Source organism: Gasterosteus aculeatus, chromosome 15 (assembly GCF_964276395.1).
Source record: "Gasterosteus aculeatus chromosome 15, fGasAcu3.hap1.1, whole genome shotgun sequence".
Taxonomy (NCBI): domain Eukaryota; kingdom Metazoa; phylum Chordata; class Actinopteri; order Perciformes; family Gasterosteidae; genus Gasterosteus; species Gasterosteus aculeatus.
In genome coordinates this window covers 11,358,566-11,378,605 of record NC_135703.1, presented here as the reverse complement: position 1 = coordinate 11,378,605, position 20,040 = coordinate 11,358,566, and the positions used below count along the sequence as shown (strand labels likewise).

Sequence of the window (20,040 nt, the reverse complement as noted above, 5' to 3'; positions counted from 1 at the left end):
GTCCCTTTGCAACAGAGCATCTGCGACCGAGATTAGCTAATGAAGCTAATAGGGCTAGTCGCTAAAACCACTGACGGCTATCGCATCCACCCGTCTGGAATCGACTGGTTCACACTCTCAAAACAAGAGCAGGACTTGTTGTCTTGGTGGAAGTGTTACAGTATAAAGCCAGATGGCATCGAGGATCTGGCCCTGAAACGCCTCCTGAGGGCTTTAATCAAAGAGACATTCTGATAATGAACGCTGCAGCCAAAATAGAGGCTTGAAATGCTACAATAAGAACGGAAGCGCTGCATATTGCGGTGAAAAGGTTGGTGGTTTACTGTTTTGTAATTTCTTACAGTGTCACCCTGCCACAGGCCATTAGTCATCCTGCCTTCCATTCTGGTTTCATTTCATTTTAACAAATGTACCCACCGGCTCGCTAAAACGCCCTTTATTTGATGAACAGCTTGAAAGTAAGAGGTTATTCAATGAAAACATTTATAAACTGCTAAATTATGTGGGAAGCCCAACAGCTTGATTTTTCTTTTACACTCTAGTTTTATAAAGAAGCAAAACTGGTGATTTGGGCTCATTATGATCCCTCGTTATTTTTTAAATCCAAAAAAATCCAAATTGATGAACAAGAAAAAAAACAATAATACTGAATATCCATATTTTTGCACTTGTCTTGAAAAGTCGCCACAATTTGTTTGAGCAAGTAAACATGTTCTCAGCGGAGAAAACAGGAAGGAACTATGAGTTTGTACATTCGGGGATTGAGCGGTCCCTGAATGGGCCTTAGATTTAATTTCTCATTAACAGCCTTTAGAGAAAAAACAACACTTTGCTGATCTATTGCTAAATGAAAGTAAGGGATTTAATACGATAAGTCTTTGTGTCACAATGCAGCAATCCACAATGCAAACTAAGCACTACTGGATGGTTGAAAACTCTTTCTTTTTTTTCGCACACACACACACACACACGCACACACACACTCTCACAGAATTGACCCATGTGTGTGTAAGAGAGCTGGAAAGATTGAAGAGGGATTTCTCATTAGGATCAGACTGCCCCAATTCCACGAGCACAAGGACCGGCTTTGTTGGAGACCAACAAAGGAATTACAGCCACTTGCAAATCAGAAACTCACACACTAGCTCACAGACAGACACACTATAATTAAAAAACAAGAGAAATAAAGACCGGAGGAGTTAGAAAGTGACGAAAAGAGCGAGACGGAGAATATGTCCAATGTGGGACGTGGACATCATCGGGGCTGGAGAAAGATTCATTGCATTCAGACACATTACAACCACCGTTCTGCCATCGCTCCTCGCTTCCTAGAGCAGCAACTGATGTCCTCCAGCCTGATTGAACGGACGAGTGTGAAAAGAACAAGAACTGCCTGTTCATCTTTCGCTCCCACTTTGTCCTCGTCGGTATAATGTGTGTAACAGTGACACCAAGACGTTGTGTCTTGAAGATAAATGGTCCTGATAAAAACAGACAAATGACTTAATGGTGAGTGCTGCAGCTAATCACTCAGTCATTAAGCTGAAATGCCGAATACTCGCCTATTCCAGTTTCTTTGCTTCATATCATTGACAAATGTGATTCATCTTTGGGTTTGGACAGTCGGTGGCACCAAATAAGCAATTTAAAAACGTTAACTTAAGCTCTCTCAACATTTAGACTAACTTATCGATCCAATAATTGATTAAATGATGGATCAACGGATCAAAGTATGAGCTGACTACACTAATTTACTTTCTCCCAAGAGTTTGATAAGAAGTTTGATGGCTTTTAATGTTTAAAATGAGCCCACCAGCATCTCAACATTTAACAAAAGTAGCGCTTTAGCCGTTCAACCTACTCTTCTGTGCATTCTGTGGTTGCTCAAACGTCTCATATTGACAACAGGACTCCATGAAGAGACACGTAAAGTTTACATTACTGTTTGTGTGCCAATGAAAAAAAGCAGTTTAGGTTTTGGAAGCTTTTTTTGTTGTTGTTGTTGTTGTTGGGACACACCCAACGCAGCTCGCTGGTTATTTCCCCTGTTGTTACGCTGTGCTAAGGTACGCTAATTAGCTCCCAACTTAATGTACAAAAGAGACGTCAATCACCTCAAATTCTCAAAAAGAACCTAAAAATGTAAATAACGATGAAGCCATGCTAATGAAAACAATGAAAAATGGTAATAATATCATACTGTTTACACAGTATTTCTTCTCATCTTCGTCCTAAGCACGTCCCACAGCTGATCCGTCCCATTCAGACTGAGGAGATTTTGAGCCTCGCAGGCCTGTTCATCCCTTCCTCTATTCCTTTGTTATCTGCTTTGCCTCTCTGACCTAGATCTCTCTCTCTCTCTCCCCCTCTCCCTCTCTCTCTCACCCTCTTAACTTCTCACAATCTCCTCTTTATGCCTCTCGTTATTTCTGTCCTCCTCCCTGTAGATAGCTTGCTTATCCCCGTCGCGTGCATTGTCTGTCTCTTCTCGTGCCTCGCAGCGCAGACCAGCAGCCTGTGTGAAGCGGGTCCCGCGTGAACGTGACCGAGCTGAACGTTAATGCCACCGAAATGGCGCTCGGCTCTGAGCCGGACGAGCAAACATCACACGCAAACGCGCTAATGCATCGCGCGCCTTCTGCCGACTGCAATGCGCTGACAAGGGCCCGAGTGTCTCTGCAAAGCAAAACTATCATGCATAATGAAAACTGCACACAAATGCTTTTCATCTTGTACGTCCAATTTGTTGTTACAGAGATTAACTTCCATCATCAAGGAGACATTTCAAAACTATCTTCACGCGTTTCCAAACCACCATTTCCGACCTCTTTAATCTTGTCGTATATTTTTTAAAGTATTTTAACCAAATATGATTGCTAAATATCTGTAACACACACACACACACACACACACACACACACAAGGGGCTGTGATGTTGCCACGTGTGATTGAGCGATGACCAATTTGACTGTTTGTTCCGCTTGGATGGCTGCGCTGTGACGGAGAGAGCCCACTGATACCAAACTGATCCCCCATCAGCTTCGGGCGGCTGCATCGTGGAGGAGCCATTACTTGGTGTCCTCCCTGCAGGTCACGGTCTCTCTACCGCATGGAAATGAAATGTATACATGTAACGCTGGCTATGTCATTCTCTAACACTGTGAACTAAAACGCTCTATTACAGTCTATAAACCACTAAATCTTCATGATTGTGTGTGATGTTTGAACGCTCTGATTTTAATGCTTCTCCTTATTCCGTCCAGCATTGTGTCACAATGGTGAAGGAGACGTGTTGATAACAGGTTAAAACACAGAAAGCGAAGGTCACAAACACTTAAAAACTAACCTTGCACTAAATGGTAATCTTGCAAAGCTTAACTGGTCATATTGATTAGCAGTATGTGTCTGTGTCTATCTCACTATGAGTTCTTTGTGTAAGAATCAGACCAACAACCAAATTCAGAGAATACTCTGGTTTTCCAATGAGATGGAGAAAAGCAGTGATAGTCTGGAATACGTAGCATTTAACGAATGATACATTTAATACTTAAAATAGCTGTTCTTTATTTCTGTAGCCGGAAATACAATGAATGCCACTGCTAGTTCTCAGAACCATTGACATCCAAAAGTCGCTTATTTTGCCCAACGACCTTCCAGAACCCAAATGTATCTGATCTGACTCCAGCGGGAAACATCTCTTCCTCCTTCTAACCGTGCAGCCTCAGCCAGGCAGGTGGACATCACGGCATCCCGGCTTCCCTGTGTGTACATTTTGTGTGCGAGCAAGAAAGAAATGCTTTCTACAGCCTGTGTGTATTTTGTTTGTGTGTGTGTGTGTGTGTGTGTGTGTGTCCATGCCCTTGCCAAGTCAATTACACAGACCCCCCCTCGGACAAATTTACGATGCAGGACACTTCCTGTCGTAGCCTAGCAACAGTCTTGGCAGGCCAGAGTACAGTGGGCATGACACTTGAGCATACACACACACACACACACACACACACACACACACACACACACACACACACACACACACACACACACACACACACACACACACACACACACACACAAGGACAGGGAGAAGACAGTGACTAAGAGACTATTGTCCTCATGTGGGAGAGTATTTATTTAGAAGAAGCGATTGGGTGAGGAAACGGAGGGAGAGAGAGAGAGAAGGGGGGAGTGATGGGATGAGCTTAGGAGTTATTCAGTGAGAGCTGGATTTCACAGTGCATCTGTCCTCAGTGTGTGTCCACAGTGTGGCCGAGCTGCAAGGTCAGAGGAAACCTTCCAAGTGATGCCCAAAAAACAGCAGAGAACGAGCTGTCTGGTGTAAAAATAAGTCCGTAATGGATTTCCAGCCAATCCTTTAGACAAAGCACAATTGAATCACCTACACCGGTGGTGCCGCAGGTTTTGCACCATTAACTAAGAATCTCATTACTGGGGGGACATTGTAAAGCGCACTGTATTAAGATAGATTTTGGACTTCTGGACAGATCGAACCCTTTTTATTGATTTCACTAAGCAGCAGGACCGAACTTTAAACTCAATCAGGACGTCCGATATGATTGACTGTTCAATGTATTTCAGTGTATTCCCCTACCATTACCCCCCCCCCCCCCCCCCCCCCCCCTCTGAAGAAACACTGCTGTTAAAGTTTTATGTTTTCATCACTGTGATGTAGACCTAAACTACAGTTTCACACACTTTTAACACATATTTTTATAAATAAGATAATATGAACTTATTTGGATATGTGTTATTCACACAACAATTTGCTTCAATTTTACAGCTGTGATTATTACTTCTTAATACATACATTATAGTCTTAGCGGTGGCTCACAACATGCTATCTGCTGGTAGATATGGAGACCTGCTTTTGCGGTTTGAATAAATCTGTAATATCTAACATTTCAAATCAACACCCAAATTCAAAATAGCTCTTTTAAAGTGCCATGGTTGCTCATTATTTGCTTCTCGCCGTGCCGCCCTGATACACAAGTACGACTTGCATATTATGACATTCATATACATTATTTTTTTTACCTTTTCAAAGCCTCAGTGAAATTGCAATAGTTTTATGTTGTCACCTGCATCATGCTTGCAAAAGATACATGAAGACAAATGCAAAGATATTGTACATATCTTTGACAGCCCCCCCCCCCCCCCCCCCTCCCCCTCACACACACACACACACACACACACACAAAACTAGTGACAGATTGCCGGGTTGTGTTGCCAATTCTTAAAAAAAAAAAAATGGGTGACACCAAAATCCTAATCTGCATTCATGATAATCCAAGCAAACAAACACAAACATAAGGAAAGAATTAACTGAGTGCCATCGAAGGATGCTCTCCTGGCTTTTGGCCTGTCGGCATGGTAACAGAAGAATGTGGGCTGTGCCCCGGGGCTTTAAATCTGTCCGTCTGCTTGTGACAGGCAGGTCGTCGGGGGAGATCTGTCCACTGCTGTCTCACACTCTCACACGCATCAAACCTCCGTTTAAGGCTGGTTCCGTTGGGCTTGGAGGGTCCGTACCGACCCATCAGTCCCCCCCCCGCTAAAGCTATTTCATTGCAGCTCAAACACCTGCAGTCATTCCGCATTCAGACGTGCTCGGGCACACACAAACACACACACAAACACACACACACACGCTCTGTTGTGAAACCAGTGAGGCGGTAAATAAAAGTGACAAAGGCCTCCATTCCAATCTAATACCGCACTGCCAAGGAAATGTAGAATCACCCCGTGGCTATTCTCACACTCACACATGAGAAAAGCCAAGGGGGTAGAAACGTGTTGAGTCAGGCAGATATATATTTAAAAAGAGACATTAGAACGAGCCGGGGAGGATGAGGAAGATGTATACGAGCCGACAGTTTGTAGGAGTACAGCAGGTAGTAAAGGAAGAGAGGCGGTTGATGAAAAAAGGGAAAAAAGAAAGATGAGGGCAATGACCTGTGGAATTTTCCGGAGGGCTTTTATTGACGAGTGATGGGAGTTGCAGGAAGAAGATGGTGAATTTAGCAAAAGGAAGGATGCAAGTGTTGATTTCACTCCGATTGAACCGGGCGCCATCGACTAAACCCTATTGAAACGATCTATCAGCAGTCAGAAATATAGACGTTCATTAACCTTCTCGCTCAGAGTGCAACAAGCTAATTACCTAGTCGTCGTCAGATACACACATTTACGAGATACAGACTAATCTGGGGTGAGGGAAAGGATTTTGTGCAGCGCTAAATAATCACTACTGCAGGCACACAAAACGGTTTGAATGAGAGTCAGATTAGTCTGCAAACAGGAAAACACACACACACACACACACACACACACACACACACACACACACACACATCACTCCCCATGGTGGTGTGATGCTGGTTCAAAAACAAAGAGACAGGGCACATACACAAAGCTCGGTAAGGCCATCATCACATGGCAAGAAATATGATTTTGTTTAACGTTATACCCGTAAAGAGGATCACCGGGCCGAGCATATGGCTGAGGTCAGGCAACAGTAAAAGCTTGTCCTCATCATTAGACATCCTTCGATGTGATGGAAATAAATCAACCCTAACAGGGTAACCACTCGCTGGATGAATGTGTGTGTGTGACCACAGCTTATTTATAGAAGCCATTTGTCGCTGACCCAGATTAACCGAAAGACAAACTCACATAGAAAAGGAAGAACTGAAATGTCTCCTCCAAAAACTGTTAACTCCATCTCATCTAAATCTCCTAATGCACCGACAAGACTACTTCACGCTGTAGGAACCAATGACCCAGCTCATCCACTTCACATCAACCTGCCCGAACAGAATGAGAAGCAGAAACCCTCCCGCTGATGTTACCACCACAAACAAACAAACAAACCAACAGACACACACACAGCTAAGAGGGTCGCAGAGTGTGCGCGAGCGAGGGAGGAGGAGGGTTGCGGCGAGGAAGAGAAGCGGCGGCGGCGGCGGCATTGCGCTCTGTCGGCTCTGGAGGTCAAGTGAAGCGCCTTGCTGATTTACGGTACAGCTTGGAGACGAGAGAGCGAGAAACAGCTGAGCGAGGGCGAGCGGTTGAGCAGAAAACCTTGAATAAAAGTATTGCTCGGATGAAAACTAAACTGAGGAGCTACTGGCAGCGAGAAAACACATTAACAGGAGCAAGGTGAAGACAGTAGGAACAGAGAATAACATTGTTATTGACTGATGAGCAGTTTTTAAACCGCTGAAAGAGTAAAGTGCACACTCTCCATTAAAGAGTAGCGCATCCCACAGAAAACACTCTGTACGGATGGAGATAATGAGAAAAGAAGAGCGAATGAGAGATTTATATTGACATCAGGCATGGCTAATTGACCCTGGTCTGGGTAGCAGAAGTGCATTGTGGGTAAGTGGGGCGTTCGGCCTTGGGGAAGACAGAACGAGAGGATCTAGGCTGAAGACAGGCCTTCACACAGAACACACTGCCAGGTGTGTGTGTGTGTGTGTGTGTGTGTGTGTGTGTGTGTGTGTGTGTGTGTGTCGCTGACTGGAACGAGCACATCTGCCGTTCCCACGGTAACAAGCAACATCCACCTCTGTCACGGTTCACACTTCATTCATGAGGGCTCAGGGGATTGAAGTGTGTGTCAGTGAGCGTGTGTCAGTGAGTGTGTTTCGACGGGCGACCAATATACATCAACAGAGAGGGGCAATGACACGGTGTCTGTAAACAACTACAACAATGCCCCCACAGCGGGGACGTGACTGCATGGCAGACCCACGTCCACTTATTGTGCACACAGATACACCCAAACCACATCCTAGCCCTGTGACCTGCACACCATCCCAGTTGAGACCTCCTGACAGCGTCTCCATTAGCGGTAAACGCTTGCGTACAGGACAACATTCGCTATTCATTTCTCATTACTCCTCCCCACCCATCCCCAACTGCAATTTACTGACACAGCGAGCGTAAACGGCCTCAGTCATTTCTGCGAGAGGGTTGGAACGAATAATGAACTAGCTTTGTGGAGAAAGTACCACAGGGGTGTGGTTGCCGACGGAGACGCTCCACTGACTGCATCCCACGAGGAAACGTCGCCGAACCTGCGCTCGGCCACGCAGAGGCAAACTGCTCTGATCCACACAGCTGTTTGCAAATAATTAGGATCATTTAGATTAATGGCACCATCGACATGAAAATCTTGCACACTTAAAGGATTGTTGTATGTCTTCTTATTAAAGGAAAACTAACTCGACAGTGTGACAGTCAGGGCTACGTTAATTGTGAAAAACCAACGTTCATTCTTACCATAGTTGCTTTATTGAGCTTTTTTTATAGTGATGTTGATTCTATACTGCAATAAAATGACAGGTGTTTTTATTATTTTGTCCATGCCGTTTATGGCTAAATAACCTCTGTGTGCAGCACATTAATGATCAACAGCACCACAAACACGCAAGCTTCAACCGGTTGGGCAGGTCCAATGAACACTAAAGAAGGTACGCCCAAGTTAAAACTGTCACTTAATTAACACGTTTGGCAGAAGAACCAGCTGCAGGAGTAAAAGAACAGCAAACAAAGAGGAATACAGGATGTCATCTTCCATCCCTTTTTTCGGAGTCTCTCCCGTGTGTGCGTGCGTGTGCGTGTGCGTGTGTGTGTGTGTGTGTGTGTGTGTGTGTGTGTGTGTGTGTGTGTGTGTGTGTGTGTGTGTGTGTGCAGGCACATGTGTAGTCCTTTGTATCGTGACTTCCAGCAGATAAGGGAGATAAAAAAAACAACTTTGAAGTTTCATCCGCTTCTTAAGGGGGCAGAGGGGGAGGAGGAGGAGAGACCGAGGTGTAAAACAGTGACTTCCAGCAGATAACAATGCGGTAAGAGCAATAAGGAGGGACAGAAAAATGTGAACGGTGAATAAGACGAAGCATGCCGTAATCCTAATCCACATTCTGGCCGCTTGTTTCCATCCCGGGTTACTACGGTAACCGGATTACCGTGACATCGGGGGAACGCGCGAGATCCTCAACCTCACATATTTTAAAGAAAGCGATGATACGACTCTTTCAAGGGCCCCGCTTGAGCGAGCGAACCGGCCCCTCGGGGCTGACTCCATGACGCAAACACGCACAGCGACGCGAAGGCCACAAACCGCTGCTCACACTCATCGGGATCCACAACGCAGTCGGCGGAAAGCCCACAGCTGCTCTCTGTGCGGAGCGGCTGTCCCAGTGGGTGGGCATATAAAAGCCCGTAACCATTGCTTTGTGTGTGTGTGTTTGTATGTGTGTGTGTCTCACAGTGACTGTGTGTGTTGAGCAGCTGAGTGGATGTGTTCTATCCTCAGAGAGAAGAGATTGGCTGCCTCCTTCATCCTCTTCTCTCTCCTGCTCCTTCGCTGCATGGTGACAGCAGAGTCACGGGCGAGAAAGCCTCAGACACACACAAACTCACATGCACCCAGTAAAATGCTGTGTTGCTTGTGCGTACGCGCGTGTCTAGGTGTCAGTGATCACAGAGATGAACGACTACTCCCAAAGGAGTGACGAGGAGCTGCGACTGATCCATTAGCCAATCAATAAGCCTGTCTGTCAATAAGTTGTTCCGTCGGGCAGAGTTTGGGCCAATGGCTGGCGAAGGGAAAGGCCTCCGTTCCCCGCCCCTGCCGCGGCAGGCGCTTCTTCAATTCGGGGAACTGTAATTCCCAAAAGCCCCATCAAATATTCACAAGCATCAGAAAGAAAAGAGAGGAAAGGGGGAGGAAGTACAGATACTGAAGCGTGAATAAATACACTTTTAAAAAAGAGTATGGGTACGGAGAAAGGAGAAATGAGATGAGAGCGTAAGAGACGTGGCAAAATGAAAGGAAGGAAATACCGATGAGGGCGACGGAAAGGAGAGATGAGGAGACGGAGAATGACAACAGTTGGAGAGAGAGAGAGAGAGAAACAGAGCTAAGGCTCTAGGAATAGAGAAAGATGACGGAAAGGGAGAGAGGGCGTGTTTAATTATTCAGCATTACCCATGTTCGCTATTTATGGCCCTTTTAGAGCAGCCAGTAGAAACTATATATATATATATATATATATATATATATATATATATACTGTATATGTGCTGTAGGCACACGCTGCTCTCTTAAGCACAGCTCACCAGGGAGGTTTCGGCCTCTAGAAGAAAAACGTGATTATACGTTGATAAGAGGCAACTGATGGAGTTGTGATGCGAATGATTAGAGGGAAAAAACAAGGAAACCCAACCGCCACAGAGACGTAGGATGGGAAAGGGAGATCGAGGGAGAAGTCCAACTTAAATGATCCCTCCGCTTCGGCTGCTCTTGGCCAAACTATTTTTCTGTCAGGGAAATTGTAGCAAAAAACAACAACATCCCCATCCATCCATTTTTTTAATTGAGATGAGATGGTGTGCGTGCGAGAGAGGGGAGGAGAGCGGAGTAGACGGAATGGAAGGAGCGCCATGGAGCAGATCCCTATCATTTAACTATGAGGGTAATGGAACTGTTGATAAACCCGTTATCTCTCACTCCCAGACACACGGAACTGAAGCCCTCCGACACCAACACGCGGCGCTGCGCCGGCCATTACGTCACATGCACACAAAGGGATGCATGCATGGGACACATAAACATCTCATTCTGCAGAATGCTGTGGGCTGGTTTTAGAGGCGTAGTTTTCCTCCAGGAGAGGAATGACTTGATTTGAGAGAAGAAATTCTGGCATTACTGTTTACTTGTTTTGTGATGTTTTTATATCATATTTTTTAAATTTAAAAAAAGTCTGCTGCTAAGGAAATGTATCTGTTTTTAGCCTTTAACCTCCAAAAGTGTTTTTCTTTTGACAGGTCTATCCACTGAAATTAATAATTCAGTTTCCAACTAATGAAAAGCAGTTCTGCCGGAGTCAGGATGACTAATTAATATGAACCATTAATCTGCGTACAGTTTGGCAAAATAAAACATTGCTTGAGCAGAGTTACGTAGCAGTTCTGAATTTTCGTTTGGTGTGACAGAAAAAATTGAGAAGAACACAACTTGTGAAATTACTTGTGTGTGATCTCAGAGCAAAGCTGCCCCCGTGTTACAGAGAAAATATAGTCCATTTTGGGAGTGAAAACGAAGAGTAAAATCATGTTTACAGCCTGCCAGAGTGTTATCTTTACATCCGAACAAAAGTTCAAGGCCAGCTGCGTTTGCTACGAAGAACACAGACAAGAACTCATTCATCCTGAAGTGATGGTCCAAAGCTAGACACAGAATTGTTAGAATGTGTTAGTTTTCTCATATGAAAAGTGTCTTGAAATCGCGTCTGAGGGATGCGGAGCAATTCCAGTTCACTAATACACCAGACTGAAGGTCAATTTATCATCTCAGTGACTCAGAGATTCACCTGCTCACAGGAAGGGGCTTGCCTCAACCACATGAGGGATTTAAAATAGATGGTGTTTTTACTCAAGTGACTCTGCCCCTTATCTGTATGGATGAATCCAATCCGTGCCAATTTATATCTGTGACTTCTACAGCACAGGAGGGGCAATATCTTGAACTACGCACAACAAAGCGTTTTAGAATGTGTTCTGATCTAAAAAGCTAGAGGTGGTTATGTGCTTTTTGTGTTTGAGAAACCATATAGCCAAATATATACAACAACAAATCCTCATAACCAGAAGAGGATAGAACTGAGGAAAGTTTCATTATTTTTTAGTAAGAGGCTGTGGCGTATTGTTTCATCTTCTGTCATTTGTCTCAGCTGTAATGTTTCCACATATGATGCGCAATACATCTCTAATGGGCTTTGTAGGACAGCAGTACGATTTATCAATATATTGTTAAGCACAAAAACGTTTGACTCAAAAAGCTGTCAAAATCTATTAGACAAGCTCACAAGGAAATGACAGTGGAACTGCCTCTTTTAGACATAAACCAATAGCAGTAACCGGATTCACTTCAGCGTAGCCTCAGCTGATCACAAACCAGTGTGGATCGGCCACATTGACTGCGGACCCAACAGGCCACTGCTGCTGCCACATGCCCCGTGCGGCTCGGCAGCATATAGGAACAGAGCCATGCACGGGTACACATAAGTCTCCTGTGCTGCATGGCAATGCATGCACTCAAAGCGGCCTTTGCATTTCAACACGGCCCCTGTATTTGAACCAACACATGTTTATGCCAGCTTGAGGTGAATAAACAAAGTGTCACATGCCGGTGCCGCATCCTGCCGTGATAAAGCAGGAAAGGGAAGCGAGGACCAGTGACGATGGGCCATCGTAGGGAGGGAAGAGGAAGCGAGGACAGTGACATGGCCCCAGAGATAATATTTAAATGAGAGAGAGAGAGAGAGAACTGTCCGGTCCAGTTGCCAGCAAAAACCTCACATCACAGTTATGTCAACATCGGAACTGAGCATAAGCACTTCCTGTTCCCCAGTGAAACACTTCCCCCTTAAATAACTAATCCAGAAAGGAAGAAAAATGACCTTTCACACAGGTATGGAAAGTCATTCTAATACAGCAGGGGCGGAGAGAGTAAGTGACTATAAAATAGTAAGGGAAATTCTTCTAAAAGCACTTTAATGTGCCCCAGTTTCTGCTTCTCCGGTGAGCATTGAAGTCCCTTTTTTCACTCCATTTCTCTTGAGTTTGTGCGCTGCTTTCATCTTTTTTTTTTTTCTAGTCACATCTTTATTCTTTATTCCATACTGGCAATTTAAGAAAGGGTGATAAGAAGGCGGAGCCTCCAATCACAAAGATTATGTGTATCAAAGTCAGTTTATTGGTGTATCTTACCTTGTACACCTGCCCATAGGTGCCATTTCCCACCAGCTCAACCAGCTCAAAGATTCCAGCAGGATCCTGCAATGAAAAAGGAAACAGATAATGAGATAAATAAGACAAATTACAGCATACACTTTGATTTCATACAATGCTGTCAATGCAAAATGGTTGAATCAGATCCACACAGTTATCGTGTGTCTATCTTCGTAGTCACTCCGGTTATTGCATACCTATGCAATTTGAACACACATGTATGGTGCCCGAAGGGTAATGATCCTCTGACTTCCCATGCAGTGCCAGCAGGAGGTTGACATTGTTGCTTTTGTATTAAAAGTCTTGTTAACTATCGGAAGGATTGTGACCAAATGTTGCATAGACATCCACATGCCTCACTTTGGTAGTAAACACTAGAAGCAATAGTGCGTCAGGGTTAGCAACATCTGCATTGTGAGCATGTCAGCATGTTAGCATTTAGCTCTAAAGGAACGAACGAAGTAAAGTACAGGCTCATAGACCCACCTGTCAAACATACTACTACAACATTGATTAGCAACATTTTAAACAATGGTCCGAGTTGGACCTGAAACCCAAGTCCGTAGGCTCAACACACGTAGCTCTCTGGCTGTTGATGTATCGGTCTGAAATGTAGTGCATGATTGTTTTAGGAGCTAATAGTTTAAGACCACGGTCGCTAGGTTGCCAGAGCATGAAACCCACCGACCTCAAACGCACACACCCGCAAACACACACACACACACACACACACACGGACACCTCCCCCTTCCTCTGTGCGGTGTGTTGCTGGGGCATTCCAACAATAGCTGGTATTCAGCCTCTCCTTCCTTCCCTCTCCCTCTCTCTCTCTCTTTCACACTCTCTCTGCTCCACCAGCTTCTGTTGTCCAACCAGCCGAAGTCCATCTATGTCCCTCTCACGCTTTTATCTGCACATGCTTTCTTTCGCCCCTTCATTCCTGACAGTGTCCAGGACGAGTCCTTCTTTTCAACGCTGCTCTCGTTCCAGTCGAGTCCCAGAAACACTGAGGCCCTTTTACCAGCTTCTGTTATGGCTGCTTTCTCGCTGTGCATCCCTCTTGCTATTGAAACGTTTTTTGAAGTTTTGTAAAGGTAACATGGCGCTTTTCATGTTGTGTCTTTCAACTTTGTACCTCGTTCTTTCTGCCAGAGGTGCTTGTGTAGAAATCGGAGATAATTTGGGGGGGGGGGTTCATCTTCAATAATTCCATATTAAGAATATCTCAAATCTGTAAATGATCAAACATCATTAAATAGGATTAAACTGGTTATAATGTGCTTGCCTTGTACTGGCAGAAGATTCTACTGGGTGAGCTAAAAATATACCAGCCTACATTCTTACGCAACTACTAGTCTAAGTTCTCTCATTTTTTCCCCATGTATATTATCTAGGGACAAGCCATGTATAGAAATAAGACCATCTATAGGGGGAAAGCTAGAGGCATATGTTGTTGCTAAGTCACAGAAATAAAGTGCACTATTGTGCAGATCCGCTCTGGGCTTCATGCAACGCTTGAAAACGGACAATATTACAGCATAGCGACCTTTCACAGACAATTCCCCTCAATGAAGCATATTTCATTCGGTTGCACGCAGTTTCCATTCTTGTCTCTAACCTCGGCACTTCTATTTCCTGTGTATTTCCTCCACGGTCTGAATGAAATACACAATACACTTTTTCTCCCTTCTTTTTTTTAATTATTAGGCTTTTTGTTGCTTTCTCTTTCTCACCATCTGTAATTGTCCTAAATGCCATGTCTTTTCACCTTAACATCCACAAAACATTACTGGCACGAGACGCTGATCTACGTTTACTGCCACGACACACACAAAGGAAAGGGCTGTGGACAAATGCAGAAAGAAAACTTTGCCGGTCCATATTGTGGTGCTGGCGCTGCAGTGTGTACATTGTGTACGTGCTCCATGTGTCAGCATCCGCAGTCCTGGTAAAGGTTGAATTTCTTCTGTTCCCTCTAATTTTTCTCTCCCTCTCTGTTTATTTCTGCGTTCCAAGCAAACCTGTCAATGCTTTCTGAAGATACAACCTTTTCTTTCTTCCTTTTCCTGTTTTATTTCCATCCTCGTTTCTCTGTTGTGTGGAGAAGACTCTCTCTCTCTCTCTCTCTCTCTCACACACACACACAAACACAGTTTGCCCTACAAACACCCACAAAGTCATTCTCATACATGTCTCAAGTACATCCTCCTGCTGTCTCGCTCTATCGCACTCTCTTAATCACACACACAAACGAACACACACACACACACACACACACACACACTCACATACTTACACACTCACAACCAGTGCCAGAAGCGCCCTCCTACACGAGGGATAGTGTTTAAATGTTCTGACGAGTATGAGTGGGCTTAAAAAAGTGTGTGTGTGTGTGTGTGTGTGTGTGTGTGTGTGTGTGTGTGTGTGTGTGTGTGTGTGTGAATGAGGGAGTCAGAGAAAGGCTGCAAACCACTTTTCAAGAGTGCAGACAGCCGCATTCTGCAAGCACTGCAAGTTTTTGCCTCGCTATCATGCCTTCAGCTTACGCAGGTACATTTTTTACACTTTTTCTGTCTCCAAGTGTGTGTTTGTGTGTGTGTGTGTGTGCGTGCGTGCGTGCGTGCGTGCGTGCGTGCGTGCGTGCGTGCGTGCGTGTGTGTGTGTGTGCATGGCGGTGCAGTAAATTGTCTCTCAAAGCAGCATTACAGAGTTCTGACAGCAACTCCCAATACCCATCTGCACCAACAGAAGCATTCACACTCATAGTTCTGTAAATGCGAGGACACACCGGAGGACACATCATGATATGTATATTTAGATAACAGCCGTGCTTGTGGAGTTATTGCTGCTCCGGTTCATACGTGTCTCTAGGCCTGCTGATAAAAAATACATATACGGATTGATATCATTGGTATTTTATAGGCCACTTTCAGAATGAGCTGTGAGCGTGCGCTGGGCTTCGTCAGTGCTGCTGCATGCGTTTGCACGCGCGTGCACGTCTGCGGCTCAGAGGTTCCCGGTGACTGAGCCATTTTGGCCCCTTCTCCTTTTTGCCCTTTTGTCTTCCCTATTGAGCGTTTGCCAGCGTCACATGACTGCCACATGACCTCACTGGTGTCCAATGAATCACAGTGCATGAGTGTCCGAAGCGCCTCTCATACTGCGTCCCTGAACTTATGTAGATGTCCCCCCCCCCGAGGAGCAGCGTGTGAAAACGCACAATGTCTGATTCACCGGCCTTTAAATGAACTTCACCCTGCCAGCTCCTCGATACAAAGGCGGGCTGAATAATGAATCAAATCCAAATAGCAACACGGTGCACTAAATCACAATGTTGTGCGTGTGAGATGAGACGTGGCCGTGGTGTGGAGAGACGTTCTCGTCCTCGCCCACGCATCGCATTCTACACGACTAAAGGAAACACAAGATGCTGTGGTTGTAAATGTGGCAGGAAGAAAACAAACATCTCGACATGTCCAGCAGAGAGAGCGTCTGACACTCCCGCTGTGAGCTTACATGAGTGAAAAAGAAACTCCAGACAACGTGGGCACCGTGTTCTCCGTCGGGAGGTCATATGACAAAAGTGCAGCTGCTGAATAACAGTCACGGATATGGTTACTAAAACGACACAAAAGCGCTGAGAGGAGCGAGAATGGTGGGTGATCATTTGAGAAGTGACGGCAGAAGACACATCAGTTCTCCAAATTGTCTAGTTTTGGGAAGAGGTTCACGTAAACCGCGATGACATGACAGTTTTTCTTCGCCAACCCACGAGTTAAAATGATTCCCTAGCAGACGTCTGAGAAGGAGCGTGACTTTTCAGTCATCAGTCTGTACGAGAAGACTCTACCAGGAAGGTATGCAGCATAGCAGCTATATTTATTATAAGTGCTTTTAAAAAAAGGAGACACACGGCCTTACTTCCTTCACCATTTATCCAGAAGAGCAAAGTTGCCTTGCTTACATTCAGTTCAGCGTGACCTTGACTTGTTTTTACTTCGCTCACCTGGTCCAACAGAAGAAGAGAGCTTTTGCACCGACACTTTTGACTCATTCCTTCGCCCTTTCTTCTTGACATGGAATGGTCGTGTGCAACAGCAGGAGGAAGTGGGATTAACTTTGTGCACGTAGAGATGGATGCAGCACCGGCTCAACTCTTTTGGTTGAACAGGGGGATATCGGTCCATTAGAAATAATGGCTTTTAGAGTGCAGGGCTGCAGCTCTGGTGAAAGCCGCTTTGCAACGTGTGTGGGAACTTTAACTTGCTGCATTCATTCTTTCATTTCTTAACCTAAACTTAAGCCTCTTCACGGCATTCCTAACTCAACTTAACTCTTACTAAAGCAAAATCTGATATTAAATTCACGCGTGACCACATGCAGAGGGGAAATGGGGACACAATACTTATCTTAACCCACATGGACCACGACCGCTGAGAAGCTACGAGTAAACGTGATCATAAGCGCGTCTCATCTTCCGATCAACACATACGACGAGAGCTATAATGGTTTTCTGAGTAAAGCTCTTTCTCTAATCCTGCTATTATGCCGTGGGTAAATCTGACCCATTTAAGCTTGGAGCAGTTAGAGAAAGGGGAAATCAAAAGATTATCTCACACGATCATGTTTGTGACAATGAACGGCGGAACCTCCTGAGTTATAACATTTACATGTCCCTCATTCCTCATAGGAATACTTTTAATCCACACCAGAGTTCCAGAGAAATCTATAGTGACGATGTTAACCATCAATATGTTGTCATTTTCCCAAATTCTAAAGAACACTTGTAGGTTGTGGGATTGGCCATAATCCAATGATGATGTATCATATTTCAATGTCATTATATTACAAAGGAAATCCTGTCTTAAAATATCGTGAAATGCCATTCTAGACGCAACTACTAGTCTAATACTTATCAACTGTAATATACTATCCAATATGCTCAACAAAACCATATGATGATTCTAGATTGTTTGATTAAAAATGCAAATGCTTCTGAATGTTAAATAAAACATTTATTGGCTACAAAGGCATTGGCACGAGATGTATGTCGGATACGGTTTGCTTATCAGATTAAGACAAACATTCCTATCTACATCAGTCACACAGACAAACACAGAAAGAATTAGCTTAGCAGGAAATAAACGTACAATGGAATAACAAGGTTCAAAGTGGTTTTAGAAAATGAAAACAACAACAGTGCAACACGTGAATAATAAAACCGCCACTAAAACAGAAATACATCAGTGCAGTTAATCCCATCAACAAAGAGGTTGTTTGCATGCGTTATACGTCTTATTGCAACTCAGCTGGTGATTATTCTCATCGGGAGTTCGTCTGTTTAATCGGTTTATTGTGCACTGCTGCAGATAAAATATAAAAATCTGAAAGACATGTACTGCCTTCAGCGAGGAGTTAAGTTACGACTACATCAGACAGACCCGAGACACACATCTGCACACCGGACACACAAGATTAATACAAAGTGTGTGATTTGTGGTAGAAAGACGTCGCGCTATATTATCAATGGCGTAAATGACCACAATTAATGTTAACTGAAAGGGAAAATGCTGAAAAGTATTTTATATTATATTATATCTGATGTGTTTCGGTTCAATAATCCACAACCTCCACATTCTGCTTCATTATCACGGCCGTCTCATTCACCGGTTTCACAGCGTTCAGCCCATTTTCGGGACACAAATGTCAATGCCTATGGACGTTTAGCGGCTAAAAAGTCAGCTATTTCCTTCAGACATTAACGGACGGGGAAACAGAGCTAGAGGAGAGTGAAGATGCATCCCTCAGGTGGCTCAAAATCAAGACCCCAGATGAATATACAATAGGTGAGTGTTTGCTAACTAATGTCTCGACCCAACTATGTGAGAGAGAAAGGTGCTTCTTCAGGACATACAGGCCGACAATACACAAGCATGGCATGTTTTTCTTTGGTGTGCACTGGGCAGCAGCCAGGTGGGAGCAGTTAGTGTCTCTAGAAAGTGAATCGCAGAGAAATGAGGTGAATTGAATTAGAGACCCTAAGAGGATGATCTGAATCATGCCGGGGCCCCGAGCTCTGCCTCTTTTAAAACCACTCACACTTAACAACATGGCTCCCACCACTGCTGGCTTTTTACAAGGAGATGCTGTAATTCCCAGTACGTCTCACCCAGACATGTACAGTACATTAACAGGAGTTAAGTCCTAATCACAGATTTACAGCCCGCCGAAGACGATACCCGCCGCACCGCTCGCCCCGCAGCGCTAATGGACCCGTCCGCCTTTCATCTGCCTCCGCCGACTCGCCATCTCACACCTTCTCTTCTCCCCCCCTCCGTCCGTCCATCGATCGCCCGACATCTTTTTTTTTTTTCCTCCTCTCTCATTTCCACCTCTGTCGTTACAATCCATTTGTCTCGCCTTCCTGCCTCGCGCCACGCCAGTCGGACACAGCTGAGGGATTAAGCGCCCGCTATGGACTTGCTTACGCGCACTCGATTTCTTTCAAGCACCTCAACTCCAGTGTCGGTGTCATGCTTTGTGCGCTACAGTACGAGAGGAGGGGAGAGGGGAGGCCGTGTGAGGAATGTGTGCTTATCTGAACTTATGCAATAGTGGTTGTAATCTGTACCGCTTGTTTATTTCTATTTCCGCATGTTCGGCCTTTGTCTTCGCTGTGGCGTATTTTCCCTACACTTCACAAACCAGACTGGGTGGAAGCCACCCTGAAGTATTTGGGGTTGACTGTCCTCGGCTTTATCTCCTCACATTGACAGAATAACTATACTCCAAAGGACACTTAGGAAAATCATTGATCACTTATTGAAAGTGACAAACTTGTGCTGCTATCAGAGAACCAAAGACTCAATTCTTCATCGGTGACTTGGTAGGGAGGGGGTGTGGGGGAGAAATAGGTCAACTAGAAGCATGCTGGCAGAGTGGAAAGGAGGGAGGGAGGGAGGAGGGGAGGGGGGGAGGGGGGGCATTTCTCAGCGACAGACTGCTATACAGTATATAGACTATTCATGAATAAGCCTTGTGTAAGCCTTGGGCACTGCTGTGGCCCCGTTACTATGGCGCCCATGGTGAAGGGCTGAGGAATGTGGCCTTACTGGGCAACGGGGATGGAGAGGGCGGGAGGGCGGGAGGGAGGGAGGAGATCTGGAGCGGGGTCTTTGCTTTGGACTACTTTGGTCACTGGTCACATCTCCACCTTTTAGC

The 20,040-nt window shown here is 44.9% G+C and overlaps 1 protein-coding gene across 28 annotated transcripts in view; it reads right to left on the bottom strand.

Annotated features, from left to right (window-relative positions):
- The window catches only part of LOC120833440 (traf2 and NCK-interacting protein kinase), a 49,967-nt gene that overhangs the window by 26,800 nt on the left and 3,127 nt on the right, over window positions 1-20,040 (bottom strand). For all 28 annotated transcript variants that reach the window (XR_013452786.1, XM_078089638.1, XM_078089641.1 and 25 more), the window contains exon 2: window positions 12,799-12,864. Coding sequence is in view for 27 of the 28 variants with exons in the window: in XM_078089638.1 (XP_077945764.1) it covers window positions 12,799-12,864 (66 nt within the window). In the remaining variant the exon portion in view is untranslated. The remainder of the gene's footprint in view (window positions 1-12,798; window positions 12,865-20,040) is intronic.